The sequence below is a fragment of the Diaporthe amygdali genome (assembly GCF_026229845.1).
Source record: "Diaporthe amygdali strain CAA958 chromosome Unknown NODE_27_length_698932_cov_65_101997, whole genome shotgun sequence".
Lineage (NCBI taxonomy): Eukaryota > Fungi > Ascomycota > Sordariomycetes > Diaporthales > Diaporthaceae > Diaporthe > Diaporthe amygdali.
In genome coordinates this window covers 575,661-602,471 of record NW_026517047.1, presented here as the reverse complement: position 1 = coordinate 602,471, position 26,811 = coordinate 575,661, and the positions used below count along the sequence as shown (strand labels likewise).

Genomic DNA, 26,811 nt, shown 5'->3' with positions numbered 1-26,811 from the left:
GCAGGAGGTGCATAAATCTTCATTACCTTGATGCGTTGGCTGCAGATATTGCGGCACGAGATGGAGGATGGGTAGGTCGCGCGACTCGCGGGAACAAAGGGTCCAGTGGCACGAGTTGGTCCGAGAATTGAGGCGGCGCTCAACATTCAAGTTAGGCTTGATTGGCTAGAATGGTGAGGTGCTAGGGATGCGTTTCGTATATACGTCCCGAAATTCCGGGGCCAATGGTAAATCTGTGGTAAATCTAGGATCGCTGATCTTCTACCATGACGGGGTTTTGCCGACGGCTAATCTCCATGGCCCAGGTTCTGGCAAGCCTGACAAGTCAAGGCGATGAGGCTCTTTTGATGATTATCTCAACACTGCCTTCGTCCGCCAGACGACATAGTGCACTCATGGATGCAAGCAGAAAACTTGTGATCTACTTATTGACTGATAGGTTCTTGCATTCAGTCACCCATCACTTGTGCCTCTTCCCTTAAGATCTACTCACCATCTGGTCCGGCATGATCCCTTCTCTGCCTGCCGAGGAACAAAGGTGCATCCTGGACAAGCCGACATGATAGTCTAGGGTTCGGGTATTCCGATTCTCCTAAAGCTATTCTGCTGGACAGTTGGTGACGACATATAACAGCTGACTTTTCTATTGTTGCTTATTCCTGGAAAGTCAAGTGTTTTTGGGCACTCGAGACTTATCTCGGGCATTGCCCTGGTACTTCTATTGAACGCTTAATATCCGGTCAAGTTCTCGCAGCCCTTTCCCTTTGCCTTTCGAAGCCGCCTAATCAACCGCCTTACTTTTCATCCCCCCCCCCCTTCTCCGGCATTTCTCCATTGCCACTCATTCGTTTATTTCATCATTTTTGGACGGAGAAGACCTTCAGATTTCTCTAAAATTCGGTGCACATGATGTTCAAAGAGAGAGAAGCCTCTACAGAGATAACAAGGCGCGCAATTAACACTGTGCTTTTTGAAAACACTTCGATACATACGGTAAGGTTTCAGTGTTGAACCAGAATGGACCTGTGGTCTGCAGCTGAGCAATACGAAAATACTACTCCCACAGACAATATAGCATGAAATAAGGATTTGAGACGAAGATTCTTTGAGAAGAAGGTCAATCCCAAAGCCTACTGGGCACATGGTCAACATCAACTGAACTATGAACCAGATACACCTGTAACCAGCACGGTGATTGATGAGCAGTGGAGCCCAGTTACAGATTCTCCCTTTTTTTGTGAAAGCCTGCAACGTCGAGTTGGGCATCGATACTACTCCGGACAATCCTGTGCTTTCGGCCCCAAAAGGTTTGCACCCCAACCTCCCGTCCACCTTCACCTAATGTGGAACGCGTATCTGCTCCAAGAATATACGCGCTCGAATAGGCGGGAATGCCTGTGCTTAATTTTCTGTGAGTCACTATGCTGCTATTTGCAAACATAAAACTTGAAGTCCTCGGCCGAGCAAAATCTGTTCACACGTATATCACTGCCTTCGCGCATCCGCACAACTGGGAACCGAAATTCAGCGTGCTCTCGTTACATTTCATTTATGCGTATTCATGCCTCAAAGGTGTGTAGAACCAAGGGTAGCACCGTCACCTTGACCTATGCGTGGTGTTCGCAACTTCACTCCAATGCAGAAGTCTACAGCAAAACGATCTTCTGAGTCCTGTTACCTTGGGGGACCGCTTCCTCATGAATGTTGTACCTAAGAAAGTCCATATTCGAATTCTGATACCAGTCATAATTGACCAGATCTGACTTTTCGGCACTAATGAACAAGAATAATGAGATACCAATTGCATTTCTGCTCCTCCGACTTGATAAATCCGGACAGTAACGGACGGCTTCGCAAGATAAATTGCAATAATTGTGCTAGAATCTCGCAGTACTCAAGCATACATTTGATATTCTGTCGGTCTATAGAGCGGTATGAAAGTGTGAATAATATCTTGCTCCTGTATGAGGTTACAACACCGATTCTGCCATGGTATCAAATCTTGGTCACCGTGCTCAGACAATCATTTCTGCATGGTGTGATATGACTCTTATCCTATTTTCAGATGCAGGAGATTGGCAAGGTGACTCGTTTCCTCGAGCATTAAACAAGCTTGTTGAATGGCAAAAGATGAAACTGTGTAAGGCGTATCAGAGCTTATAGAGCAATACATGCCTAGAAGTAACCATTATAGCGCTTGCAAGGTAACCAGTCAAAAAGTCATAGTTCTTATTTGAATCATCATCTCTTTTGTAAAAATTTGACACATACAAGTCGCTCATTATATTCATAAAAGTACTTTTTGCAAAACCTTGCAAGGAGCTTCATATAATTATCATCTTGTATGAAGAGGTTAGGTATTAGTGTTCTCGTTCCACGTTCGAATAGTTTGTCGAATATATATTGTAATACGCATATATTGTAACACGCCTTCCCTGGTCCTTGGCTCATGTTGTCTTGACCGTCGATACAAGATGTCGGCAGTCAAACCAGCAATGTGATAAATGTGGGGTAGCTCACTCAAGAAACAGAATCAAGAACTTGCTTGTTCATCTCGGCACTCCATGAGAAGATAAAAATTCCAAAATCCAGGGGACATGGAGTTATTACTTTCACACTAATGAACCCCGTTCCAAATGATATGGTGCAGGTTCGATTTGATGGTAACTTATTAGTGAATATTTGATCAGTTTTGGGTGCATCGTGATACTTCATCTAACATCGAAGTATCCTTGCATGCTGAAGATGAATGTGAGGCCCAGAAACCGACATGAGGGTTTCACGAATACACGCAGGGAATTTCAAACCCAGGACTCCTCGCAAATGGATACTTTTGAACAGAACGCATCTGCATTCCTCATCGTAAGGAAATGGCTTTCCCAATTATTTCTCGCTGTGTCACCAACTTAAGCCCGTGTCTTTCGCAGTGGCCTTCTGATCCAGGCAATCACCTTCCCGTATGTGTTGTGAAGAAATCCATTGGATTCGAAGATAGGAGTGAGGGGTTTAAAAACTTTGTTATGAGGGTTCCTTGGCTGTGCCGCGGGGCTCAGACACAATTCCGTTGTGGTGCGGCACATCTATACCTGTTTCTTGGTGCTGATGCTATGAAGCCTCGCAATTTGCCGAGGACCACAACTAATAACTAGCGGGAAACAGGCACAGGGGTCAATGTCAAGATCGTGGATGGCGCTAAAACATCTACACACGTCATGGAATAGATTGGTAGTATCAGAATGAATTTGCAGGTCGAACAAAGGAACAACAACGTGAGTCGATATACCATGCTCGAGACATAATCTAGTAAATTCGCATCGAGTATGCCAGGTTCTACACTGTCCATTTACGATATTCCGCGTCCCAGCTGGTCTCTAGACCGATCTCCGAAGTTCCGTAAGGCGAAGTAAATCTATTAGACTCACGGCTGGGTGTATGCCGAGTACACCGAGACAGGTCCGAGGCCCTGTACAGTAACGCCTTGTCTCTTGTATTCATGCAACCATGGTCGGTAGGTTGTGCTAAGGTTTCTGATGACGCCGTTACCCCTTAGCCTTTCCACCAGGAACTCCAGCTGTGTATGGAGTACATAAAGTGCTGGCCCCTGATTACAGCGCTAGGTTCGTTGATGTGCTTCTATCATGTTATGGTCGCCAGATAACGTATTGTTATTTAATCAACAATCTCTTTCAACAGCTCTTCACATATTGTCTCTCTCGTTTATTGCGCCAATTTGCCATGCCGTACGTCGCTAAACAAGCTAATAGGAAGAGAGTAATCATCGTGGGGTCCGGCTGGGCTGGGGCCACATTGTCTACAGCCCTCGATGAACGTAAATTCAAGGTTACCGTAATTTCACCCGAGGAGACAACTCCTTACACCCCTCTGTTAGCCAGTGCCGCCTGTGGGCTTTACGATTTTAGGTATGCAATCACTCTTCCGCCAGGATTAGACGTCTCGACCATCAACATAAGGTAGTTATATGCGGTAACTAACACATGCCAGTCTTGTCGAAGCACCTATCCGCCATCAAAACAAGGACATCAGATACATCAAGGCCAGTGTTGACGATGTGGATTTTGACAAGAAAGTGTGCAAATGCAAGCCCGCTTTTGACGAGCTTCCGAAGACATCACCTGGGGAATTTGATCTGTCATATGACTACCTAATCTTAGCACCTGGTTGCACGAACAACACCTTTGGCACCCCGGGTGTCAAGGAACATGCCATGTTTGTTCGTACTGCACGGGATGCCAAAGCTATTCAAGCTCAAATTCGCGACTGTTTTGAGAGGGCCTCTATTCCCGGCTTGACAGGCCAAGAAAGTATGTTGTACACTGCAAAGCTTTCACCCTTCTGACGCAAAATCTTCTAACAAGTGCTTTCGATTTAGTACGAGACATATTGCACTTTGTTATTGTGGGCGCCGGTCCGACTGGTGTTGAAATTTCCAGTGAACTATCCGATCTATTCCACGAGGATTTTGCACGCTTGTATCCGCACATAAAAAAGCACGTCCGTATCTCAATCCATGATGTTGCGCCAAATGTTTTGGGCGGATTCGACCAACATCTGCAGGAGTATGCCATGAACAGTTTTGACAGGCGCGATGTTGAGGTCCTCACCGAGAGCCATATTGAGAAGGTCGACGATGGAGCGATTTACACTCGAGAACTTGGAAGAATCCCTTGCAACACGGTCATATGGGCTACGGGTAACGGAGCAACGTCTTTGGTGGATCGCTTAAGATGCCAAAAGTCAGAAAAGGGCCTTCCACGGTTGCTGACGGATGAATTCTTACGACTTAAGGGCGAAAATAGAGAGCCTGTCCCTGACGTCTATGCCCTCGGTGACGCGGCTGATGTGGATGGCGCCAGTCTGCCCACGACGGCCGAGGTCGCATGCCAAAAGGCAAACTGGCTGGGAACTGCTTTGAACAAGGACTTCGAACAGGGCAAAGTGAGCCATTTTCAATACCGACAGGCTGCTGTTGTGGCCTATCTGGGGCACAGTGATGGCGTGATCGCGGGGAAGAGTGATTATACCGGCGCTGAGGCTTGGGTTGCATGGAGAAGTAAAAACTTCCTCTGGACGAGAACATGGAGGCAAAGGGTATTGGTAGTTGTGAGCTGGGTTCTCGATCGACTGACGGGGAGGACTATTGCTCCGAGGTAAAGCTCCTGGAACAGATCATGCTCCGGATGCGTGCTGTTGGGCCCCAAGCGAGGAGTCCTGTGACTCACTGAGGGCGCCTCCCACTCATACTTAATGTAAGGCTTTCAAGCAGTCATCTGACCATTCCATACTTGCAACGCCGGGGGCAAGTAATGTTTGTGGGCTTTCAATTGACTCTTTCCCATTGAAAGGCGGCTCGTCACAGGCAGTCTTCACTCACGCGGGCGTTCTACTCCTTCAGAATCGAAACTTTCCATGTTCCGAGCCAATGGACCGTCACAGTCCCATTTCCATTGACATGAGCTCCTCAAGCTTAAACATAAATATTTTTTTTTTTCCTTTTTCTTTCTTATAACAAGATCGAACAAGAAAATTCTACTGGCTTTCTTCGTACACCATTCGGCATGCGACATCTTGCCAACACCAAACACAGGCCCTACGTAAGTTATCCTACATCGATTTCCGTCCCTATGCTTCAAGGACTAATGCCGTTATTTCGCGCTATATCTATTTAGCGGATCCAAGGATTCCATTTCTCCTTATCATTACGCCCCCAGTTTTCTACATCACGCCCGTTGAAACATGCGACTGTTCCTCACAAATATCCCGGCCCTCGCGGCCGTACTTTCACTTCGCCTCCTCGCCAAAGCGACTGAAGCAGTTGATCATTTGTCAATCCTGCCTGTTGTTCCCCATACCCCATACTACATTGGACCAAGAAATGACTCTGGATCATGCCTAGCGGGTCACAGCAGTTTGAATTTTACAATTCAAAACAACCAAGACAACCCTATCTTTTTCTACGTCACGGGGAAGGAACCCGCCGATGACAGTTTCATCGTTCTCCGAAAACAAGGCGATTGCCACACGTGGTCCACCAAACCCACCTACACCGATATCTCCAGCACCATGCCCTACTACTTTGTCGATGGGACCGACGGGAGCAACGACTTTCACGGCGAGATAGAGGTCAACTCTAGCACTTCATTTATGCTACCAAGTTACGTCAACAGCGCCAGGCTTTACGTTTCTCAAGACAAGTTGCGGTTCGGCACCAATCTCGGAGGCCCAGACGCCGGCTTCGTAGAACCATCAGCCACTAACCCAGGTCTGCCTGAATACAACATTACCTGGCAATTCATCGAGTTCACATACGGCAGCGGCAACTTCATAGTCAACCCTTCCTATGTCGACTTTGCGGCCATGTCGATGGACCTCACTTTGACGTCTGGAACAGCAGGTGCAAACGTGTCCACTGTCCGGGGGCTCGAGACGAACGCGTTAAAAAACATATGTGAAGATCTCAATGAACAAACCAGGAAAGACAATCAGAGCTGGACAAATTTATGCTTGACAGACAGCAACGGCAAGTATATTCGAGCTTTGTCGCCAAGCCAATATTTAGCCTTATACCCCAATGACAAGATGTTCGATTACTACAAGCCATATGTTGACAGGGTGTGGACGACCTACAAAGATCGGAACCTCACGATAAACACACAAGATGATGGGAGTAACACGAAAGTTGCGGTCGGCCGCACTGTTACCTGCAGGGTCAACCCCGAAGACGAACTGCTCTGGTGCGGCCAGATAGATTCCAGCAGCGGACCATACTCTTTCAGGAAACCGACCACAGCTGAAATCATGGGCTGTACACAGGGCTCATTGGGAGGGAATACCATGGAGAGCCCGTTCACAGTGAAAGGGGACTCTGATTTTACGCAGGCTTTGATTGTCCCCCGTCTCTGTGCAGCATTCAGCCGCAGCACTCTGCTGCTAGAGGGCGGCGACAACCAGCCAAGCAGCAAAATCAAGGCCGATTTGTACTACGCGCAGGGAGATGACAAGAACTCGATCACCAACCACTACAGCCGGATCGTACATGACAGATTATTAGACAAGATTGGTTATGCTTTTCCTTACGATGACACCAATGCCTCAGATGGTAACAACACGACAACTAACGCGGGGGGAGTGATCCAAGATCCAGACCCGAGGCTATTGTTAATTGCAATTAGATGAAAATGATAAATTCCTATTCAATGCCTTCTCAACCATACAGATATGTGTACGCGGCTCCGAAAGCGAGACCGCGGTGCGTCTTAGATCCAGTGACATGTTTCGGCTCGTCTTCATGCGCGACTTTCAGCAATACTGCTTGTGCAGTTTCTCGCACCAATCCCAGAAATCTTTGGCTTTTCCATCTCCAATCGCCCTGACAATATCATCTCTGACGCTCTTCTTCTGTAGCCTCCCAAAGGGCAGTATGTATACCCCGTTTGATTCAAGTCTAATTTCATTGGAGAAACCAGAGAACAGCATCGTATATGCACCCATGATTGCAGGATAAAATGTTGGCTGCATTAGAGCCAGAAGCCAGTTGGGCTGATGCTTCCAAACTGTGGTGTTGATCATACCAGGGTTTTGGGTTATGCTCACGATACCCTCAGGTCCCCATCGTTGTGCCCCTTCAACAGCAAGGAACCAGTTCCCTGCCTTGCTCACCGCATAGTCTACGGACGCATTCTCTGATCCTGTCCCTGCGGCATTCATGCGGTCCAGCTCTGCCAGATCGAGGCCGCCGTGTGGCGCAAACCGCTCGATAATCATGGATGAAGTCCAGATTATCCTGGTGGCCCCGGGGGGTGATGATTTTGCCGCCGCGCGGAGCTGTGGGAGGAGTTCCTGCGTAAAGAGCAGCGGGCCCACACAGTTCACGCCGATGTGTCCCTCGAGGTCCTGCTTCGTCTTGGTCCCAGACGGGGCTCCCGCGATGCCGGCGTTGTTCCACAAGATGTCCAATCGTGACTCATGTCTAGCGAATGACGCTGCCGATGCCTTGATGGTGGTGAGGTCGTTGAGGTCGAGATGCATGTACTCGAGCGACCCGTGTCCGGTAGTGGTGGCTGCTTCGTCAATGACTTCTTTGATGGCGGCTCTGGCTCGCTCCTCAGAACGGCAGGCTAGATAGATCTTTGCACCGGTAGGGTACAGCAGTTTGATCAGGGCCAAGCCAATGCCTGAGTTGCCGCCAGTGACAATGAAGACCCGGCCATCTTGACGCGCCACATTGGCCTCGGTGAACTCGGGTTTTGGGGGCAGCCACTGGTCTTTGATGTCGACAAGTCCATCATATGACAGGTGGCTGAAGAGCTTCGAGAAGTCGACGATGGTGTTAGGCATCGTGATGAGGTTGCTGAGAAGGGGCGCGCACGCAAGGCCACAGCTGTTTGTTGTTCCAAGGGTGAGCAGATGCTGATGAGAATGAGGCTAGAGATCGGCAGTTTTCATACGTTGCGACCCGAGGTCAGTGAATTGGCTCACGACAGGACAAATGGGGACGGCCAGGGGTGACCCTGGCTAAGCGTCAGGAGAGGACCGGCCGAGGTTGCTGGCTCATATCTAGTCCAATCCTAATCTATCTACGCTACATAGGGTTGATACAAGCGGGTACGCAATCATAACTGAATTAATCCACCACACTCACCCACCAGAAGTGCCGGATGGAATGTCGGGCCATTGGAGCTGCAGCCAGCTCTTGAGGTGAAGTACTACTGTACACATACAGACAACACCCCTCACCTACCACCTCACTCCTGTCAATCCAAACTTCTATCGCAGTATAAGAAAAAAGAGATTCAGAATCAAGGTTGAAATTGGCTCAATCGGCGTCATTCCCAACAAAAGAAGTGGGACCGAGCTGATTGAGCGAGGATCGAGAGCTCTGCCAAATCTCACAGCGGGGCACAATGCAAGTGAGAGCTAAACGTTTCCAACACCACTACATATCACCACTCAACCCTAATCTGCCCGCCCATATGTTGAATTCAGGGCATCATGGAGCCTTCCCCAGAGCTCGTCTTGCCACCCACGAACCAAGTCCCACTCTAGCAAGGTCTCCTTCACCATCCAAAACCATCCTCCTACTATCAAATCTGCGTACGTCGGTGTTGTGGTCCGGGAGAGGCTACCCTTGTCTTTCTTGGCGTATGGACGGCCCTGAGGCAATGTCGTAGAATCTGATGTGCTTCGCCATGTCGCAACAATTGTCTAGAGGGGCGCAAAGGCGACACAGGGCTCCAAGAATGGTATCGTTTGAATGAAAAGAATACTGCAAAGAATCGAGAATCGGTGCAGGTGCCCCTTTTACTTCATCCATGGGGTAAGGTCATAAAAGCGAGTAATCTGATAGACATACCAATCCGTGACTATGTTTAATACATATTGACTCATACCATATCAAATCCGAGTATGCACTTCCCCGAGTATAGCAGTTCTAGAAGTTATTTGTCGCACAGAGCTAGTACATCGACAAGCAATCTCAGCTCCTACTTTCAATTTAGGTGATCTGACGCTCACCCAAATCACCATTTTCCAACATCAATGGCCCTATCAATTGAGAATAGTGGATATATTCCTATCAGACACGCAAATCAACTCACCGTCGACGGCCCCGAGGAGGGGCACATTGGGGTGCTTCAGGCTCAAGGTGATTGGCGCTTCTCTATGTCGGCACTGGGCGTGACTACAGTGTGGCCGACGAAGAGGGCTGTAAGAAAGTAGAAAGGCTTCATTTTGCTGGCGAACAAATTCGACTGCGTCGTTGTGTATTGCGGGAGATTTCTGTGTTGCAAATTTGGGGGTTAAAACCGACTGTTTTGCATGTTTGACATTGTCTGGCGGCCTTTCCAGCGCGGTGCATCACGCAAGCAAAAATGCTTAATTCAGAGGGCTTCCTCGACGTCTCTTCCGGACATTTCCAGAATGCAAGCAGCCCAGGTGAGAGAGGGTGGGATGGTCGAGTTTGTGGCAATGATCCGGTCTTGCCGCGTGCTGGATGGACTTTTGGATCCCCTTTCGGATTTACGCAGTCTGGTTGAAGACCGAAACTTGGAGTTGAATTGAGAACGGGGACATCGAGGTTTATAGCCGATGCTTCGGTCATTGGTGAACCCCGTTTCCGAACGTAGCTACCAATGAGGCTTTTCATGACTGGCGGGGAGGTAACTTAATCAATTTATTATTCTTTCTGGCCGGCCCGTCGCGAAACATTTTTGCATCCCAACCGTCTAGGTCTGTCGACGCCGGCAAGTGGACTTTCCAAGCTCGCTTGGCCTGAGAAAACTGCCGGTTACTGATGCACGTCCTTGTCCCACCCGAATCTATAAAACATTCAAATCGGACATTGATATACAAAACAACAGTGGTTATTCTCGTTACCTACTAAGTGATTATTCCTCCTCTTGAGACACGACGTCGACGACTCATAATGTCACCACATGCCAAAGCCATTCCTAGATCGATTCTCATCTTCGGGGCTTCGGGACACATCGGTAGGCCCTTGACGGAGTTCTTGATGCTCGAGGCGCCCTCAATCCGCTTACGTCTAGCGACAAGCAACGAGTCCAAGATCGCGCCGCTACAGAATGATTTCCCCAAGGCCGAAGTTGTCCACGCAGATTACTACAACCCCGGCTCCATCTCGGCCGCTGTAGCTGCAATGGAGGGAATCTTCGTGCTCCCTTCATCTGGATTGCGAGAAGAGAAGCCTATGACGGACCTGGTGCGAGCACTGAAGCAATCTGAAACTGTGACACAAGTTATTCGCTTGATGGGCCTGTTTCCAGAATTTCCGCCCGCCTGCATTGCCTTTGAACTTGGGCCTGGCTCTTTGCCAGCAGAGCACCGAGTAGCAAAAGATATCCTCGACGGTAGCGGCTTGCCAGTCACCTATGTCAACTGCGGTGCCACCTTCATGGACAACTTATTCATATTGATGCGGTCCGTATCCGCGAAGAAGACACTTGTATGGCCCGAACATCGTGTGCCGTTCTTGGACCCAAGGGACATTGCGGAGGTCGTTGGGAGGCTATTCCTCTCAACAAGCGCGGGACACATCGGCGCATTTCATACAATGAACAACGGTCATGACTTGCTCAACTTTGAGGAGGTGGCAGGCATTATATCCGAGGTTTTTGACGAACCTGTTGGCTATGATGGAAGCTGGGAGGAGTTCGCCGGCTTTTATGACTCGATCATGGGGCGCGATAAGGTGCAATGGTTATGGCGCTTCTTCAAGTTCGAAGAAGCTCATGAGGAGATCTGGGCCTTGAATAATTTTGTGGAGAGGACCATCGGGAGGAAGCCTGTGACAGTGAGGCAGTGGCTCTTGGAACACAAGGATGAACTGCAGCGGGGAAGTGCATACCTCGGATGGGCTGGGCGTGGAAGGTAAGGCGGCCATAGGTTTTGAAGACCTGTGCGAGGACATTTGGAAAAGGAAACCCTGAGGGTCTTTGATGCCGTTAAGAGATTACCGAGACGCAATGGAGGCTTGTGATCGCAAGTCTTCACTCGTCAACTGCTTAAGCTTGCAACGAGTTGTTAACTAAATCTCTCCTTCTAAGGGGGGTGTCATGCACATGTTCTTCAGTTGCGAAGGGTGACCTATTGTGGTCAACATTCATGTAAGTATGGGGAACTCGAGGAAGTATCAATTTTCCCTTAGCTGGATTATGTGAAGCCAAAAAATGGAGAACAAAGATACAAACACAACCCTCAAATCCAGCTACTTCGACAATCCTGACGCAACCCTACTTAGTGTTCGACTTTTGCACATGCAGACTGACCACTTTTTTTTGCTCGGGGACACTGAGACTCGTTTACACTTCTTGGATCTGTGTTATCCAGCCAACTATACTGGGAGCAAAAGCGATAAATCACTTATTCCATGAAGGTATTTTCGGACCAACTAGAATATCCGCCTGGGTAGGTATACTGCAGCCCGATAAAGCGACGCACGCGCATGCGGATAATATTATGCCAGAGTACTTTATAATCACAGTCTAAGCCGCAGTCTTCGCAATACTTCTGATCAATCCTTCCAGATCACCGTCTGACATCGACGGCACCCTTAAAAGCCCGTTGTCCGACTTGACCCATGGAGCGGACGTCTCAGACCTGGAATTGGCAAACCTGATCATCGTGCCAAAAGTCGACATGTCAAACTTGCCGCTAAAGAGGTCACTCAACGCCTTGTTATTGGCCTCCTCAGCATTCACACTGACAACCTGCCATCCATCCGTCCCGAGCGCGGCCTGTGCGTGCTTCAGCATCTCGTGGCAACTCTTGACCACGGATTGCACATAAACGGGCCTGTTCTCCGTCTCTTCGGGGTGTTCCATGACCCCCGCGACCGCTTTGCCGACCGAGTCCAGGGTCGTCCACACTACACGATTGTCGCCGCCGTCCATGAGCTCCGCGCGCTTCTCGAAGAGATTGATGCCCATGAACCCTGTTCGGAGGTTCCAGTCCAAGAATGGTCCGTTCGCAACAATCGTCCATGTCATTTTCCCATTAGATGACTTGCACCTTTCGTAAAGGTAGTTGTCGCGTTCGACCCGCTTTGAGAAAACGGGCAAAGAGTTGGCCGCGTTGTTGAGCGGGTCGACGCTCCAATCAGAAGGGATATAGCGGTAGACTCCAGCAGCTAGAGAAGCGTCAATGAGGCGTTTTGGAGTGTCATCTTGAACCAGCGTGCAGTCGACGAAAGCATCCTGTCCAGACAGTGCCGCAGTCAGGTCATCGGTGGATTCGAAGTCCACCTTTTTGACCTTGGCCGAAGTTGGGAGACTGCTGGTGTCACTAGACTTGCGGACGAGGATTGTGACGTCGAAGCCGTGAGCAAGGAGGTTAGTCACGACGGGCGTGCCAACATTGCCTCGGCCCTATAACAAACTGTTAATGACAATACTATTTCAACGAGCCGCCAAGGCCGAGTTGACAGCGGATCCTTACACCGGCGACGGCAACACTATGGACTTTTCGCGACATCTCGGTGTTGATTTGGAAGACTGCTGTGATTAAATCCGAGAAGGAGGCAAATATTCGAATACTTTTACTCTCCTTCCACTGGTAGCTTTCCGCGTTGGATTGGTTGTGCTTTCATGGGAGGGGGCCGGAACTAATGTACATTTAAATATGAGAGCTTCTGTGACTATTCTTTGTCATCATGATCAGCAGGTAGGTCATTGCGAGGCATTTCTTTCGGGGCGATTCCCCGGATCCAAGTGCGTGTGAAATACAAATACGCCTTTGTCACCTGTTTTCCGTGCGATCCAGCAGCGCACACACCAGCCAGGCTAAGACCGATGATCCCGGACAGCCTAGATAGCTACGGAGTCCCGCCCCGGACGTGGAAGTTCGTACCTTGTTAATGCGTAATGCCTGGCCGGCGTGCCGCCCTTCGGACGTTGCCTTGGGGAAGCAATGCATTGTGACGAGTGTTCACCGAGATGGGATGTATGAGGTGAAACGCTTCCGCCCGCGGACTTGAGATGTTTCAGCACGGAGCTTTCAAGCTTGATATAGGACGCTGTCCGGAAATTATAGAACGATAATAGAACAAACAAAGGCTCAGCAGAAATGTTGTCGCTATGTCTTGTGAATCTAAACTTTTGTGGTTTGAGTTGCTAACGAGCAGGAGAGTTTGGATGGTAAGAATTGTGCGACTGCTGCAAGCTTGCACAGTCGGTGGACGGATTGACGGGCGCTTGGGACATATTTTTTAAACCTTGCAATCTATTTTTGGAGAATTGATTATATACATTTTGAAGTTGATTTTGTCAAAATTCGTTACATCTGCGTGGTCATTCACTAATCTATGGATTATGCTGGTGCTGTACAACCGCCAAGGCGAAAACAACTCCAGCTTATCGTGTCCGTAGAACTGATGAACAATGTGACGTGTGGAACTAATTTTCTCATTCTAATATCTACCCAGCTACCAGAAACCTAGCGATGCAATATTGCGGAGCACCTGGATCTCGCTAACTATGGAAATCCCCTCGAATATTGTTCCCAATCACTGGCGTTGACCATGTTCAGTTTGAGTTGGTGACGGAGAAGCCCTTGATAGGGAAGTTGTAGTTGACGTGGTGAACCTCGACATCTCCAAAGCCACTAGGGATGTAAGAAGTCTTGTCAGCCGCCTTGCTGGCTTCGTGACTCTCCCAGCCAATGGCTCCAACAAAGATCTTGCCGTGGCCTTCAACCTCTTGCGTGGAGAAGCCTGAGGCCCCGCCGCGAGAGCCAGGCAGGGTGAAGGCTTTCTCAATCAAGGCTTTCAGCTCATCCTCACTACCGGTGCAGTTGCGAATGGTAACCATCTCCACGATGGGAGAGTTGATGGCCTCGCGTGGTGCGTAGGGCTTGAACTTGATAGTGTAGCTCGAGGGCTTGCCGTTGAGGACATGGCTCATTTGACCCAAGGACTTGGCGTGAGCATCGCTCGACACAAAAGCGTTCTTGGCCTCAGGAGACACCCAGCCTGGGAGGTGTCAGCGAGCGCCCAACTTCACACGGATTTATGAGCGTACTTACCTATCATCAAGTCCAGAGTTTGCGGGTCCTCGCTGCGCGGTCCCCATCTTGTTCTGATGTAACCAGGTTGCTCTTTGAGAGTCAATAGCAGCTGCTTGTAGGACTCCTTCCAGTCCTCAACGCCACCTGTTACCGGGATAATGACCCGTTCAGTGATTGCGGTCGGGGGAGGCGGTCCACTGGCGGCCATTTTAATTATCTTGGGGAATTGAATAATAAAAAGTTAAATTCTGAATGTGGTGTTAAACTGCAACGATGAGCCTAGATTGATGACGAGCCAAGCATTGGAAACAACCGAGTTGATCGCATCTTTATATTACTGAGGCACAGCTTCGCAGTTCAATACATATCAACTTTATCAACATACGATACCTCCACGGCTTCTCATCAGCATTGCTTTAACCGGACTGTCGCATAACTTGTCAAGTCCGGGTAGAACACCGCCACCTCAGGGAAATCCTTCTACGTAACGACTCATTTTTCTTTCCGTCGACGGACCCAAGAAAATGGTCTTTCGGAAGCCACACTCTCTATGCCGCCATGATACAACCCGCGAAATTTCATGCAAAACAGGTAAAAGAAGCATCGAGGCTGTTCTTTTCCGGAGGACGTTCCGACGAACCCCACTCTTGATTTAGGACCAACTTCTAAAGACGGCGGATGTCCGAAAGCATGTGGACAACCGTGTTTCCGACAATGTCTTCAACAACGTTGACATGTGGCAGTCATGTTGTTGTTTGGCGGCCAGACCGACTTGTCAGCCTTCAAGTTCCTGACATGTTTCATCCGAAGGGTCCTCGAACTTTAGTCCGCAAGGCGTTTCAGGGAGGCATGACGGGAGCGGCCGTCAACCCGCGGAAACAATTACTGCAAAAGGAAACCCCATTCTAAACCTCAACTCCGCCACGAACCAGTATCCGTACATCGAATGCCACCTCTTATTCGGGTTCCGATTTTGGAGAACGGATCGGGCTCTGGTCGTGTCCAGCTCTCGCATGCGACACCCGGAAGTCATTCTGAAACTCTCCCCACTCACTACCCGTGCCAGGCAGACTGGAAGTCGTGCAGCAACCTCCAAGTCTGTCAAACAAAGTGTTCAGTTGGTTTTGAGTACGCCGTCATAGCCGACCGGGCAGATTGACGGGCAGATTAGAGATCGAATTCTGTGGAGACTAGATGTTGTCCAAACGAGACTCGAAGCTTTGTGGGCTGCGCTACCCATGAAGCAATTGGTCAGCCTAGAACAGTGGGGTCTAGACAAGGAGGAACTGGTTCCCTTGGTGCCATGGCAACTTAAGGGGGCAGAAATATTTTGAGCACATTATGAGGATGGTGTTAATAGGTTTACACGGTGTTGGACTGGTCTGTTTGAGCTGAATCGAAGGAACCAGCTCAGTGTAGCCTCGTACAAAGTGTGGGGGTTCATCTAGCTAGCTATATACTACCACTGAACTTGGGGTAGAAACACAATTATACGATGTCAACCGAACATTTATTAGCTTGATGCTGGCCTGTCTTGGCAACACTTGAGATACATCATGCATCCATTCTATCCGTCTCAATTCGAAGAAGCCCAGCTCAACGGCTCTTTCAGTCATAACGAAGAACTTTATCTGAATTGAAGCCAAAGAACCAATGAAATCAATTGCTACATTCTGATGAAGCTATGTTGGCGACAAATGTACATGAACGTTGCATCCGAGTGTGTCTCAATCAACTGTATCCCATCTAACGCCTCCCACCACCGGCATCCTCTGCTCTTGACGCGCTCAATCACAAAAGCCTTGTGGTATAAGTCATTGATCGTAACCTTGGCACATCGGAGAAAAGTATGAAGATATGTAGTCGCCATAGCCGAGGTGGCCTCGGCCATAGTTGTACGATGTGTAGGACAAGGCACCAGGCTTCGAGAAATCCATTCCAGGTCTATTATATCATGCTGTTAGCCTCTCCGGCGATATAGGTCTATGTTATCGAGTGGAATTTGAGACTCACATCATAGCAGCTGCCAAGGCACCCCTGGCATACTTGCTCGCATGACGTTCATACCCTAGCAACTCTAGGGCTTCGGTGAAGTTCGCGGTGGTGCGAATGTCATTGGAGTTGGTTTGCACCCACGGCAAATGGCATTTGACCTCGATCCTATCCTGGCCCGGCCTCATCTCGAAGACAAAGCAGATACCTACGTGGTGATCCTTTGGGAAGCGAGGTGGCTTGGACTGGTCTGCAGCAATTCCTGTAGGTTCGTCGAGCAGAAGATGCCAAATCTTGGACAGGTTTTCGACGCCGCGCATGGTCGACTCGTCCATTTGCAGACCACCTAGGGTGCACACGTCGCGTATGGTATTTATCGAGTTCGACTTCGTGCGCGCATACACCTTGATCCGTGCCTTAGCCGGGTCGATGCAGTCGATGGCGATCATCTCAACAGGTATGTGCTCTTTGTATCCTGCCAGGAATGTTGACAACTTATCGACCACCTTGGTGAACCCCTCTCCGCCGGGCTTTAGATCGCGAATGGTACTCCAGGTCAATTCCTCGCTGCTGATACCAGTGGCAAGGTGCTTGAGCACGGGAAAGAGGTACACCTTCATAATACGCTCGGCCCCTTTCATGTCAAACGCCACAAAGATCTGCGGCGCTCGAGGTTTGTGTGGTGGTAGTGCGGCCTTTGCGGCGGCCACCTCGTTCTTTTCATGCACGAACCAGCGAGACCAGACTTGCTCGAACCACCGTGTGTCCGCTCCCGGTGCAACATAACGCAACAGTGGCAGCAACGTTGTTATCTTGTCTCCAGGGAAAGGATTTTCTGGGTCGTCATTCGGTAGGAGCGGCTCGAAGCTGTAGCGCACCACGCTTCCATCGTTCTGGAAATTCCATGACGGTTCGAACGGAGAGCCATCCATTGTTAACAAAGGGCGGATAGTGGTCTGAGGTGTAGGGGGTCCGTAGGTCGGCACCACAGCATCGCGATATGCACGCATGTGGTCGATTTGTTGCTCATATGTGTAGGAGCCAGCGCTACGGAGGAGGGTGGCAAGGAGAGGCGCTGTGCGCTGCCACCACCAATTGTGATCCGGATGAGTTGGGGCATCGAGACCACCGATCTTGGTGGTCGTAAGTCCATTTGCCTTAGAGTCACTGTGCTGGGGAAAGCCATTCACTCTGGCCGCCCAAGCAGGCTCATCATCTTCGGCAAGTCGGACCATCGTCTGTAACGATTGTTTTGAAGTCGGCTCGACTGCAGTTGTTGTAGTGATAAGGGTGCTCATTACTGATCTAAGGAGACTATCACGCGCGAAAGCTGCGCTTGGCTATGACACAACGAAAAGAGCCCAGGAGATGCAAAGTGAAATTCATCAGACTTTGACGAAACATCAATTCTGCTGCGGCAAGTAAGTTGATATATGGCTTTATGACAGCCAGCAGAAACTTAAGTCTTGCTTCCTGGCATGGGCCTTGCAGAAACCTGTGGCGATTGTTTACTGCAACAGAAGAATGTGACACTGGACATGATTTGCCTGCAGCCCCTGTCACCAAGTCAAACACTTGCTGGCCTTGCCGCCCAGACTGGCCGGGAGAGAAGACGGAGTCCGCGCCGCTCCCGGTATGCGCCGGAGCCCCGGTCATTTTCGGTTCGCGGAACCCAGCAAAGTTAGACTTCGCACCCTGAAACCAGAGTCCCGATGCGGCGGCAATCGAGCATATGCACAAGGGAAGTTAGATATCTCGTTTGATACTTTCTCAGCCAGAGACCTGACTGCCTTCGCAATGGATCGGGAGGCACCGATGGGCCGAGGCGTGCGATCACAGCCACGTTTCAGATGGGCCCCTACATCAACAATGGAAAGAATGATGCCGCCGGCGCCCCGCGGAACCACGTTCATCTGATCTAGCATCACTGATCCGTGTCCTTGTCAATATTTGGCAATCGGTAATCTGTGGGGAGTCCGGAGTTGTACTCTTGGTCAACTTTGACGGTGGTAATTAGAACACAAATGTTTGGTACCATTACCGGTGCATAGGACGCGAGGCTGAAGAAGTTTCAAGGAGACAGGTAGCTCTGAATTCTGCGCACAATAGCACCACTACTGCGTAAAAACTGTCCACTCGTGGAGGAGTCCTTGACACGGGTTCTCGGACTTGTGAGCCAGAGACTAAATGCATTCATCATCAACGCCTATTAACTACTTATATATACACTGGTCTGTCAACACAGGAGTTGCCTTTTGTCAGTCTCGGTAACAAGCCGACTACGAACATTTTCCACATCTTTACAACCCACAACTTTAAAATGGCTCCGCCAAGTGCTACAGGTGCAGCAACCGGCACTGAAGGGACATCAAATGGCAGCGCCAGCGTTCCTAAGCCGCGATGCCTTCCCCCGGGCTTTACCGACTCCAGATTCTCAGACTTCATCTCACAGCTACATTCGCTCGTGGGCAAGACCAACATTGCGGTGATCACTTCTGAAACCGTACTGGATGATGGCGACTACGAGACAATCGACTGCTTGACACATGATATGCACAATTTCTACGACCACGAGGAGTTCATTGCTTCTGCCCTCGTGCGCCCGCGGGATGTCAAGGACGTTCAAGCCGTTGTCAAACTATGCAACGACTTTGCTGCGCCGCTATGGGTATTCAGCAAGGGACACAACCTAGGCTATGGCGGTGCGGCGCCTCGCGTCAGCGGCAGTCTCGTGATGGACCTTGGCAAGCACATGAACAAGGTGCTCGAGGTCAATGCTGTGGATTGTTACTGCCTCCTCGAGCCTGGCGTCTCATACCTCCAGCTGCAAAAGTACCTCCGCGACAACAAACTCGACGATAAGGTCATGATGGACGCACCCGAGCTGGGATATGGCTCCGTGATTGGTAACGCTCTTGACCACGGAGTCGGGTTCACGCCTTATGGCGACCACTGGATGATGCATTGCGGGATGGAGATTGTCCTCCCCACCGGGGATATCGTCCGGACCGGCATGGGCGCCATGTCCAGCCCCGAGGGGCGGGAACAGGCGAAGCAAGGTGTGCACCCAGCGGACCAGAAGCCGAATGAATGTTGGCAGCTCTTCCCTTACGGCTTCGGTCCGGTCAATGATGGTATCTTTTCACAAGCCGGAAACGGCATCGTTACGAAGATGGGCATGTGGCTGATGCCGCGTCCGCCGGGGATGGAGGCGTTTATGGTCACGTACGAGAAGGACGAGGACCTTCCGCAAATCATCGACATAATCGGCCCGCTTCGTGTGAACATGATTCTGCAGAACGCCGCTGCGTTAAGGCATGTCGGCCTGGATCTGGCACATTACAATCCCCGGTCGCATTACACCGACAAAGCTCTGAATGAGCCCATGACAGACGAGGACCTGAATCGGGGGGCGAAGGAGCTCGATCTGGGCCGATGGGTCTACATTGGCGCTGTATATGGCCCTCCAGTCATCCGCGAAGCCCATCTGAAAATCATCAAGCAGGAAATGTTGAAGGTGCCAGGGAGTAAATTCTACCTCGAAAAGGATCGCCCGGAGAAGCTTGGCACCCTAGAATGTCGCGCCGAGACAATGCGAGGCGTGGCAAACATGGATGAGCTGATGTGGCTCAACACATGGATTCCAAATTGCTCTTTCATGTCACTCGCGCCGATATCGAAAGTCTCTGGCGAATCGGCTTTGGCGCAGTACACACTGGCGAAGAAGAGGTTTGACGAGGCCAAAATGGATTACATGGGTATCTTCAGCATCGGCATGAGGGAGATGCGTGAGTATTGAAAATCCTGGACATTAAGAATATCGCTAATAATGGCTCATAGATAACGTTATCTGCATCGTTTTTGACCGCAAGGATGCCGATACGCGTCGTCGCGTACAATGGCTCGTCCGCACGATAATCAAGGATTGGGCAGAGAACGGCTGGGGCGAGTTTCGAACGCACATTGGCATGATGGACCAGGTGGCAATGACCTACGATTTCAATGACCATGCACTCATGAAGCTGAACGAGAAAATCAAGAATGCTCTCGACCCGAACGGCATCTTGGCCCCAGGTAAGAGCGGAGTCTGGCCACAACAGTACGACAAGAAGAAGTGGATGTTGGGCGAGGATTACATCAAATAGACCAGAGAGAACTCTCTTCATCTCATAGTTTTTCACAATTTCGCGTGTATAATAGAAATCATGTCATTCAAAACATTTTCATGAAACACATGTATCAAAGCCTAATTGTCGATGTTGTCAAAAGCGATGATTTGATCTTGAAGATACGAGAGCGCCAAGGTATGAATCCGTAGCACTCAGATTCAGTCATCAATTAGATTGAGTGTTGCTCTCGTTAAGGCTATTAGTCTAATTGGTAATTTGCAGTTGATGCAGCAAAGCTCGCTGGAAAGACTCCGAGATGCTCATTATTTACAGCTGTCTAGTTAATTATTATGTTCACCGCACCTTGAACCTTCGCTGAAATTTTCCCTTTCACATGTGTTCAAGATATTTGGTGCAAGCATGCGAATTGCCCAAAACTTTTGACCCAATTTCTAGTTCACCTTATCCGTCTCCTGTGTCTGTGCAGACAACAGCTTGCTTGGATCATCGTGATGACCCATCGTGTCCTTGCCTTCCTCCGCCTCCCGAACATCTGGATGATTGATTCCAGCCAGGAGCCTGCTTTGCTTCCGAAATAAGCAGTAGAAGTTGTAGGAGCCCCAGAGCTGCGCCGCTGCAAAAAGGATGTGGAGCATGGGCGTCGTGATCTTGAAGGCCAGTGTCCACCTATTCCATAACGAGCCGAACATGTACATAGTCACAATCGTCTCGACGATGGTTCCGGTCAAAGTCGTGGCCATTGCTGCGAGGAAGAGCTTCCGGAGGAAGGCGTGCGAGTCAGGGTAAACTCTATATAGTATGATGGTGACATGTGGCAGGAACTCGGCGATGATGTCAAATGCCCCTGTATTGAAGCTTTGTGTCAGCCCTTGTCCTATCGATATCGGAGGCATCACTGGGGATAGCCTTGATGTTGCTCACTCACCCCACACTAGACACAGAGAGAACTCAATGTCGGCATCCGGCTCTCTGATGAGATCCAGGCTGATAGCAATTGCGGCTTGCCCGATCATGATCGTTCCCACATGGTGTCCCACACTGACTGGAGAAATTTTGGGGCGATAGAATAGCTCGAAAATGTACATTGCAATAAGCATCTGCGACACGACGATCAAGACGTCGCCCATCGTGACAGGCGTTGCCGTTCCGGAGAAGCGGGTATGAAAGGTTGATGTTCCAAAAACGACAGAAATGAAGGGGTACACGGCCGCAATCAGTATAAGGATCTTGGTTCCGCCGGCGATATGATGGTTTACGAATCCTCTTCGTGTCGTCTCATCCATTGTCGTGTATGTTGTTCCGTATACCCTCCTCAGCAAGAATCCCTCGAGGATGTAGAATCGAATCGCGAAGTATATCACGAACACGATGCTCATTATCATAGCACTGAATGGTGCAAGGATCGATATCGTTGTCAGAGGCATTCTGTCGAGGTGCTCATCGTGGCGCCTGGCCATGGAATTATGGTCATCCATGTTGGCGATTGTAGGAGGAGATGGAAAGGAAAGCTCTTCCTAGGTCTCTCTGTGCGGTTATGAGTGGAAAAACAAGTGAAGTGTCGTGCAAGAAGAGTCAATGCAGGATTGTCGCGTGACAATTGATGGGGGAAAGGAAAGGAAGGGAGACAGGGCGTCTTGAGCTCAGGCAATCAGCTCCTTATACGGGACATGGCGAAAGGATCGTAACGAAATAAGAAAACGGAATAAGATTCACGAAACATCGAGCATTTTGAGGGGTAAGGAAATGAGACGGCTGTAGAGCCGGGGTGAAACATGGTCGAGGATGTGTGGTGAACGTGCAGTTCCTGAGTAGGTTCAGTTGTAACCTCTAACTCTGACTCGTCAAGTTGATTCAATTTATCCCGCAGTCTAGCTGTCCAGCTGGTGAATGCTACGAGATCAAGGGGGACCCTGCTCGTGAGTGGCTTAGCAAATAGGTTGGATACGAGCTGGCCGCCAGCACACAGACTAGGGCTGGGCCACATAGACTAGCCTAGATCTGAGGTTCAGAGGTCTTCCTGAGTCTCTCCTTTTTCAAAGGGGGAGGGGCCGTGGGGCTTCTCTCTTGAGTCGTCCATAAATTCGTTCCGAGACTCGAACTGATGATTTTGCACAACATCTTGTTTCATTCGCAAGGTAGCTGACCAGGGCTGGAATGTCGTGCTTCATCTCCTGCCCTAAACATTCGAGATCGGTTCAGGGGCGCCCACGGTAGCCGCATTGGGTGTCTTGGCGGTACTTTGACAGAAAGCTTGACAGAAAGCTTGGCACGGGAGGCGCAGATCTGAACAGGGATGGCCCTCAAACTCTAACCGGTCCAGGCACAAAAACGAACTGTTACAGCACAGACAGGGGTTGCAGCAGACTTGGGGAAGCCAGGGAGGATTCTCAAATCATTTTCGAAATCTGACCGATCGGACAAGACAGGGGCCTCTGGATTGGCTTCGGACCAATGGCTAAGTCCCCTTCCTCCTCCACTTCCTGGGGGAGCCTCGGGAATACGTTGCGACGTTGCGGACACTAGCCCTCAGAGCCCACAAATATCCAATGGAGAAGGAGGGTATGAACTATGTTTGTCTGACGTGGTGACTTGAAGGCTAAATAGGCCCCATCCCCCAGAGACACGACAAGCTCCCGAAAAGCACACACTAAGAATCTTCCTCTTCAACCTTGCCTTGCGCCTCCTTGGAGAGCGGAAAAATGGATACAGTGACCGGCAAAATGCATCTTTGAAGCGGTGACGTCCGATCTGCAATAGTAAGATTCATCTCACGAGGAAGTAAAGGTAATTATGGCTCATATGATGTACCAATAAATAGAATGGGTCATTGCTTTTTGGGTCTCCATGATTGGCTACGGCTAACCCCGAATATTGACACGTCAAGTACCGGTACAGGCTGTCAGGGGTGGCTTTTGCTTTCACTCTTGTGCCTTGAACATGATGTTTTCAGGTATTTGGAAATGTTCTCGATCAAATTTATGAAGATGCCGCAGCTCAGAGCTTCTCAGCACGCCGTCATTACAGCGTACTAATATAAATACATGAGGGTCTTGTTTCATAGTTAAACTCGAATGGGAACACTTCAGTACCAAGCAATGCCTGATATACCAGAAAATAGAGGCACCACAGATTTCTTTAGCGAGACTAGGCTAGTCCAGTAGATCATAGACCCTGTAATGCAATGGCTCTGCCAATAGGAATCATACACAAGCCATTGATCACAATGTGGCAAATTTTGTGGGAGCTTGTGTATCTTAAATCTTGTCTTCAAGGATGTATTCTATATTTAAAGTTCTATAAGTCTGAAGCATCCAAGTTACACGCCCAACAGGCCATTGGTCATTGAATCTTCACATGCACATGCTGCCCAAGCCCGCCTCTAGGATAATTACCACTGCGCAGAAGACTGCCAAAACTTGAATTTAACGAGAGGCCAGCTAAATGCTCTTAGATTTAATTTTATTGGTGATATCCTGGCTTGACAAGGTCTTGAGAAAGTGATATTGGCTTCGAGTAGATCGAAGCCTGCTGTTGAAGGTCCTTCACTATGTTGAATGAGGTTGTTTCCCCGGTAATGATGTTGTACGCCAATCCTTGATTTCTTTGCATGCTTTATAAAACAGAAAGTCTTGTGTGCCGAACATGAGATTTCCTTGATATAATATTGTGAATTTCAAATGCAGATGGTTCCATTGGAACTGGCCTTGTCACTACCTAAGGTAATCTCACACCAGAATCACGCAACAGTCGAGAGTGATATCGAACCCTCCTCTCTGAATTCAGAACCCAGATAGGAGCTGTGACGGACCGAATCTTACGGCTATCAGTACGGGCTCCTAATGACCCTGGGAATGCTCTTGACCCAATATGGATTCAAGGGGGGTGGATTGCCCGTCACATGTACGCGAGACAAGGCATGCCAGGCTCCTGCAATGTGACCAACAAGCATCGCCCGCAAACGACTAGAGCGGGTAAAGACTCGTCATTTTCTTGTCATTGTCGAAATGGAATGGAAAATCCGCTGGCTCAGCTGCTCCTGAGGCCTCGAAGTTGTTGTTGTTGTTGACTATGAGCCCAAATCGGAAACTCGGGACCGATGCCGGCCATTTGTCCGGGGCCTGGATGCCGGAGGTGACGCCTTGCCCAGCCGGGATCGCGATAAGATAACGAGATGCCGTCGGTCTCCTCCGGAGGTCGACGTTCCTCCTTCAAGAGACCAGTTCACAATAGAAATAGTAGATCTATATAGTCTTTGCTTCTAAAAGACGCAGCTTCAGTTGTTTTGTTTCATTTGTTTCCCTTCGAGGGTCCCGTGCGAGCATGGAGTACAAACGGCCGCTATCTCCCCCCAAGATCAAGCCTCGGCTTATCATCCATGGCGGCGCGGGCAACATCAAGCCGACGAACCTGACGCCCGAGCGATACGAGGCCGTCAGGAAGTCGCTACTTGGCATGGTATGTACATCACGACGGAGGCGCTATACCATACATATTTCTCAGCCATCAACTGACTCTCTCCATCTCAGATCGCCAAAACACACACTTACATGCACGCCGCCTCCCCGCCGTCCGCCCTCCAAGTCGCGACCTACGCCGTCACCCTGCTGGAGGACGACCCCCTATTCAACGCCGGGAAGGGCGCAGTCTTCACACGCGATGGCATCCAACAGATGGAATCGTCCGTCATGATGTCGCGAGGACACGCCAAGCGCGCGGCGGGGGCCCTGGGGCTGCGCCACGTGAAGAACCCCATCCTGCTCGCGCGCGCGATCCTCGAGCACGGCGAGGAGGACCTGTGGGGCAGGAAAGGGCAAGGGCACAAGGACAGCCTTGGATTCTCGGATATCAAGAGCGATGAGGATGGCTGTCTCGACCCGGCGGATGTCGACGTGCCGTCTGCGCAGGGCCACACGCTCGTCTTCGGCGCCGCGGCGGAGTCGTTGGCGAGGAAGTATGGCCTCGAGTTCGCGCCCACGAGCTACTTCTACACGCAGACGAGGTGGGACGAGCACACCCGTGCTCTTGAGCGGGAGAAGGCCGGGGAGCAGCACCTAGCAACATGGTCGGCAGATGAATACTTGCCCCAGGGGACGACCGGCGCAGTGGCCCTCGACACGGACGGGGTGGTCTGCTGTGCAACCAGCACAGGCGGCCTGACGAATAAGTTGACCGGCCGCATCGGAGACACACCTGTGCCCGGTGCTGGTTACTGGGCCGAGGAGTGGGACGAAGATGGCCCCTCTCCCAGGTCCTCGTCCTCATCCGCCGCAACCTTTTGGGATCGTGGTCTGGAAGCAGTACGTCGGCCAGGCGCGGTTCTCGAGTTCACCGGTGTCTTGCGAGGGCTGATGGCAGACTGTCTGCCCACGCCGTTTATCTACGCCCCCGTAGCACCGGCCACCTCTTCTCAGTTGATCACCACCCGTTCCTTCGCAACATCTGGTACTGGCAACGGCGATTCTTTCCTTCGTGTGAATGCCGGTCGAACTGCAGCGGCTATTGCACGCTGGAAGGGCGTGCCCTCTGCACAAGCTTTGACTGCCGTCACTGGTCCCGAGGGCGAGTTGCAGAAGTCGGCGGGGGACCGATGGATGATCACCGGAGAGGGAGAGGGTGGCATGATCGGAATTGAGAGCATCGTGGTCAGAGATACGGATGGGAACATCGTCCAAGCTGGAAATTCGATCCTTCAGGATCACAACTGCCCTGGTATGTTCCGCGCCTGGGTGGACGATGACGACAAGGCCGTGTTCCAGGTCTGGCATGACGGTAGCGATGTGTCAAAGTTGGGCTTCCATGGAGAAGGCCGGAGAGAGGACGTTCGGGATTGGGCGGATGAGAAATCCGGTGTGCGAGGAGACATCTATGGGGCATGAGCATAGATACAAATGTGAGCTTCGTACAAGAAGACATAGAAAGAACAAGAATATATAGATATATATACGCGCGCGCGCTGTGTATGTGTGTCTGTCACTCGAAATTGAAGCGTGTCCAGCGCACCTGTCCATGCGCCCTCACCGGCCGTTATTCGTCCGAACACAGATCAGAGTCTGACGAGACTGCGTTTCATGATTCGTTGCCCTTATAGACAGGCAAGCGCACTTAACAAAACTTAGAGAGGGTGGCCGGGGCCAGAGAAGCTGGGTATACATTT

General features: G+C 50.2%; 10 protein-coding genes across 10 annotated transcripts; 5 read left to right on the top strand and 5 right to left on the bottom strand.

The window, feature by feature from the left end:
- Nucleotides 1–3,735: 3,735 nt before the first annotated feature.
- J7T55_000708 (uncharacterized protein) lies at nt 3,736–5,172 on the top strand (the record flags this gene model as incomplete). Its single annotated transcript, XM_053131646.1, has 3 exons — nt 3,736–3,920; nt 4,003–4,322; nt 4,391–5,172. 3 exons carry the CDS (start codon nt 3,736–3,738, stop codon nt 5,170–5,172), a joined length of 1,287 nt encoding a protein of 428 aa, XP_052990438.1.
- A 582-nt stretch (nt 5,173–5,754) lies between these two features.
- J7T55_000707 (uncharacterized protein) lies at nt 5,755–7,194 on the top strand (the record flags this gene model as incomplete). The annotated part of the gene is made up of 1 exon (XM_053131644.1): nt 5,755–7,194. The coding sequence occupies one exon, from the start codon at nt 5,755–5,757 to the stop codon at nt 7,192–7,194; it is 1,440 nt and encodes a 479-aa protein (XP_052990437.1).
- Nucleotides 7,195–7,317: 123 nt separating this feature from the next.
- On the bottom strand, nt 7,318–8,355 carry J7T55_000706 (uncharacterized protein; the record flags this gene model as incomplete). The annotated part of the gene is made up of 1 exon (XM_053131643.1): nt 7,318–8,355. The coding sequence occupies one exon, from the start codon at nt 8,353–8,355 to the stop codon at nt 7,318–7,320; it is 1,038 nt and encodes a 345-aa protein (XP_052990436.1).
- A 2,086-nt stretch (nt 8,356–10,441) lies between these two features.
- Nucleotides 10,442–11,407, top strand: J7T55_000705 (NmrA-like family domain-containing protein 1; the record flags this gene model as incomplete). The annotated part of the gene is made up of 1 exon (XM_053131642.1): nt 10,442–11,407. One exon carries the CDS (start codon nt 10,442–10,444, stop codon nt 11,405–11,407), a length of 966 nt encoding a protein of 321 aa, XP_052990435.1.
- Nucleotides 11,408–12,017: 610 nt separating this feature from the next.
- On the bottom strand, nt 12,018–13,005 carry J7T55_000704 (uncharacterized protein; the record flags this gene model as incomplete). Its single annotated transcript, XM_053131641.1, has 2 exons — nt 12,018–12,899; nt 12,970–13,005. 2 exons carry the CDS (start codon nt 13,003–13,005, stop codon nt 12,018–12,020), a joined length of 918 nt encoding a protein of 305 aa, XP_052990434.1.
- Nucleotides 13,006–14,054: 1,049 nt separating this feature from the next.
- On the bottom strand, nt 14,055–14,743 carry J7T55_000703 (uncharacterized protein; the record flags this gene model as incomplete). The annotated part of the gene is made up of 2 exons (XM_053131640.1): nt 14,055–14,500; nt 14,554–14,743. 2 exons carry the CDS (start codon nt 14,741–14,743, stop codon nt 14,055–14,057), a joined length of 636 nt encoding a protein of 211 aa, XP_052990433.1.
- A 1,606-nt stretch (nt 14,744–16,349) lies between these two features.
- On the bottom strand, nt 16,350–17,762 carry J7T55_000702 (uncharacterized protein; the record flags this gene model as incomplete). The annotated part of the gene is made up of 2 exons (XM_053131639.1): nt 16,350–16,479; nt 16,549–17,762. 2 exons carry the CDS (start codon nt 17,760–17,762, stop codon nt 16,350–16,352), a joined length of 1,344 nt encoding a protein of 447 aa, XP_052990432.1.
- A 1,085-nt stretch (nt 17,763–18,847) lies between these two features.
- On the top strand, nt 18,848–20,672 carry J7T55_000701 (uncharacterized protein; the record flags this gene model as incomplete). Its single annotated transcript, XM_053131638.1, has 2 exons — nt 18,848–20,315; nt 20,368–20,672. 2 exons carry the CDS (start codon nt 18,848–18,850, stop codon nt 20,670–20,672), a joined length of 1,773 nt encoding a protein of 590 aa, XP_052990431.1.
- Nucleotides 20,673–21,088: 416 nt separating this feature from the next.
- J7T55_000700 (uncharacterized protein) lies at nt 21,089–22,132 on the bottom strand (the record flags this gene model as incomplete). The annotated part of the gene is made up of 2 exons (XM_053131637.1): nt 21,089–21,501; nt 21,583–22,132. 2 exons carry the CDS (start codon nt 22,130–22,132, stop codon nt 21,089–21,091), a joined length of 963 nt encoding a protein of 320 aa, XP_052990430.1.
- Nucleotides 22,133–24,977: 2,845 nt separating this feature from the next.
- J7T55_000699 (uncharacterized protein) lies at nt 24,978–26,533 on the top strand (the record flags this gene model as incomplete). Its single annotated transcript, XM_053131636.1, has 2 exons — nt 24,978–25,112; nt 25,184–26,533. 2 exons carry the CDS (start codon nt 24,978–24,980, stop codon nt 26,531–26,533), a joined length of 1,485 nt encoding a protein of 494 aa, XP_052990429.1.
- Between the last annotated feature and the right edge of the window lie 278 nt (nt 26,534–26,811).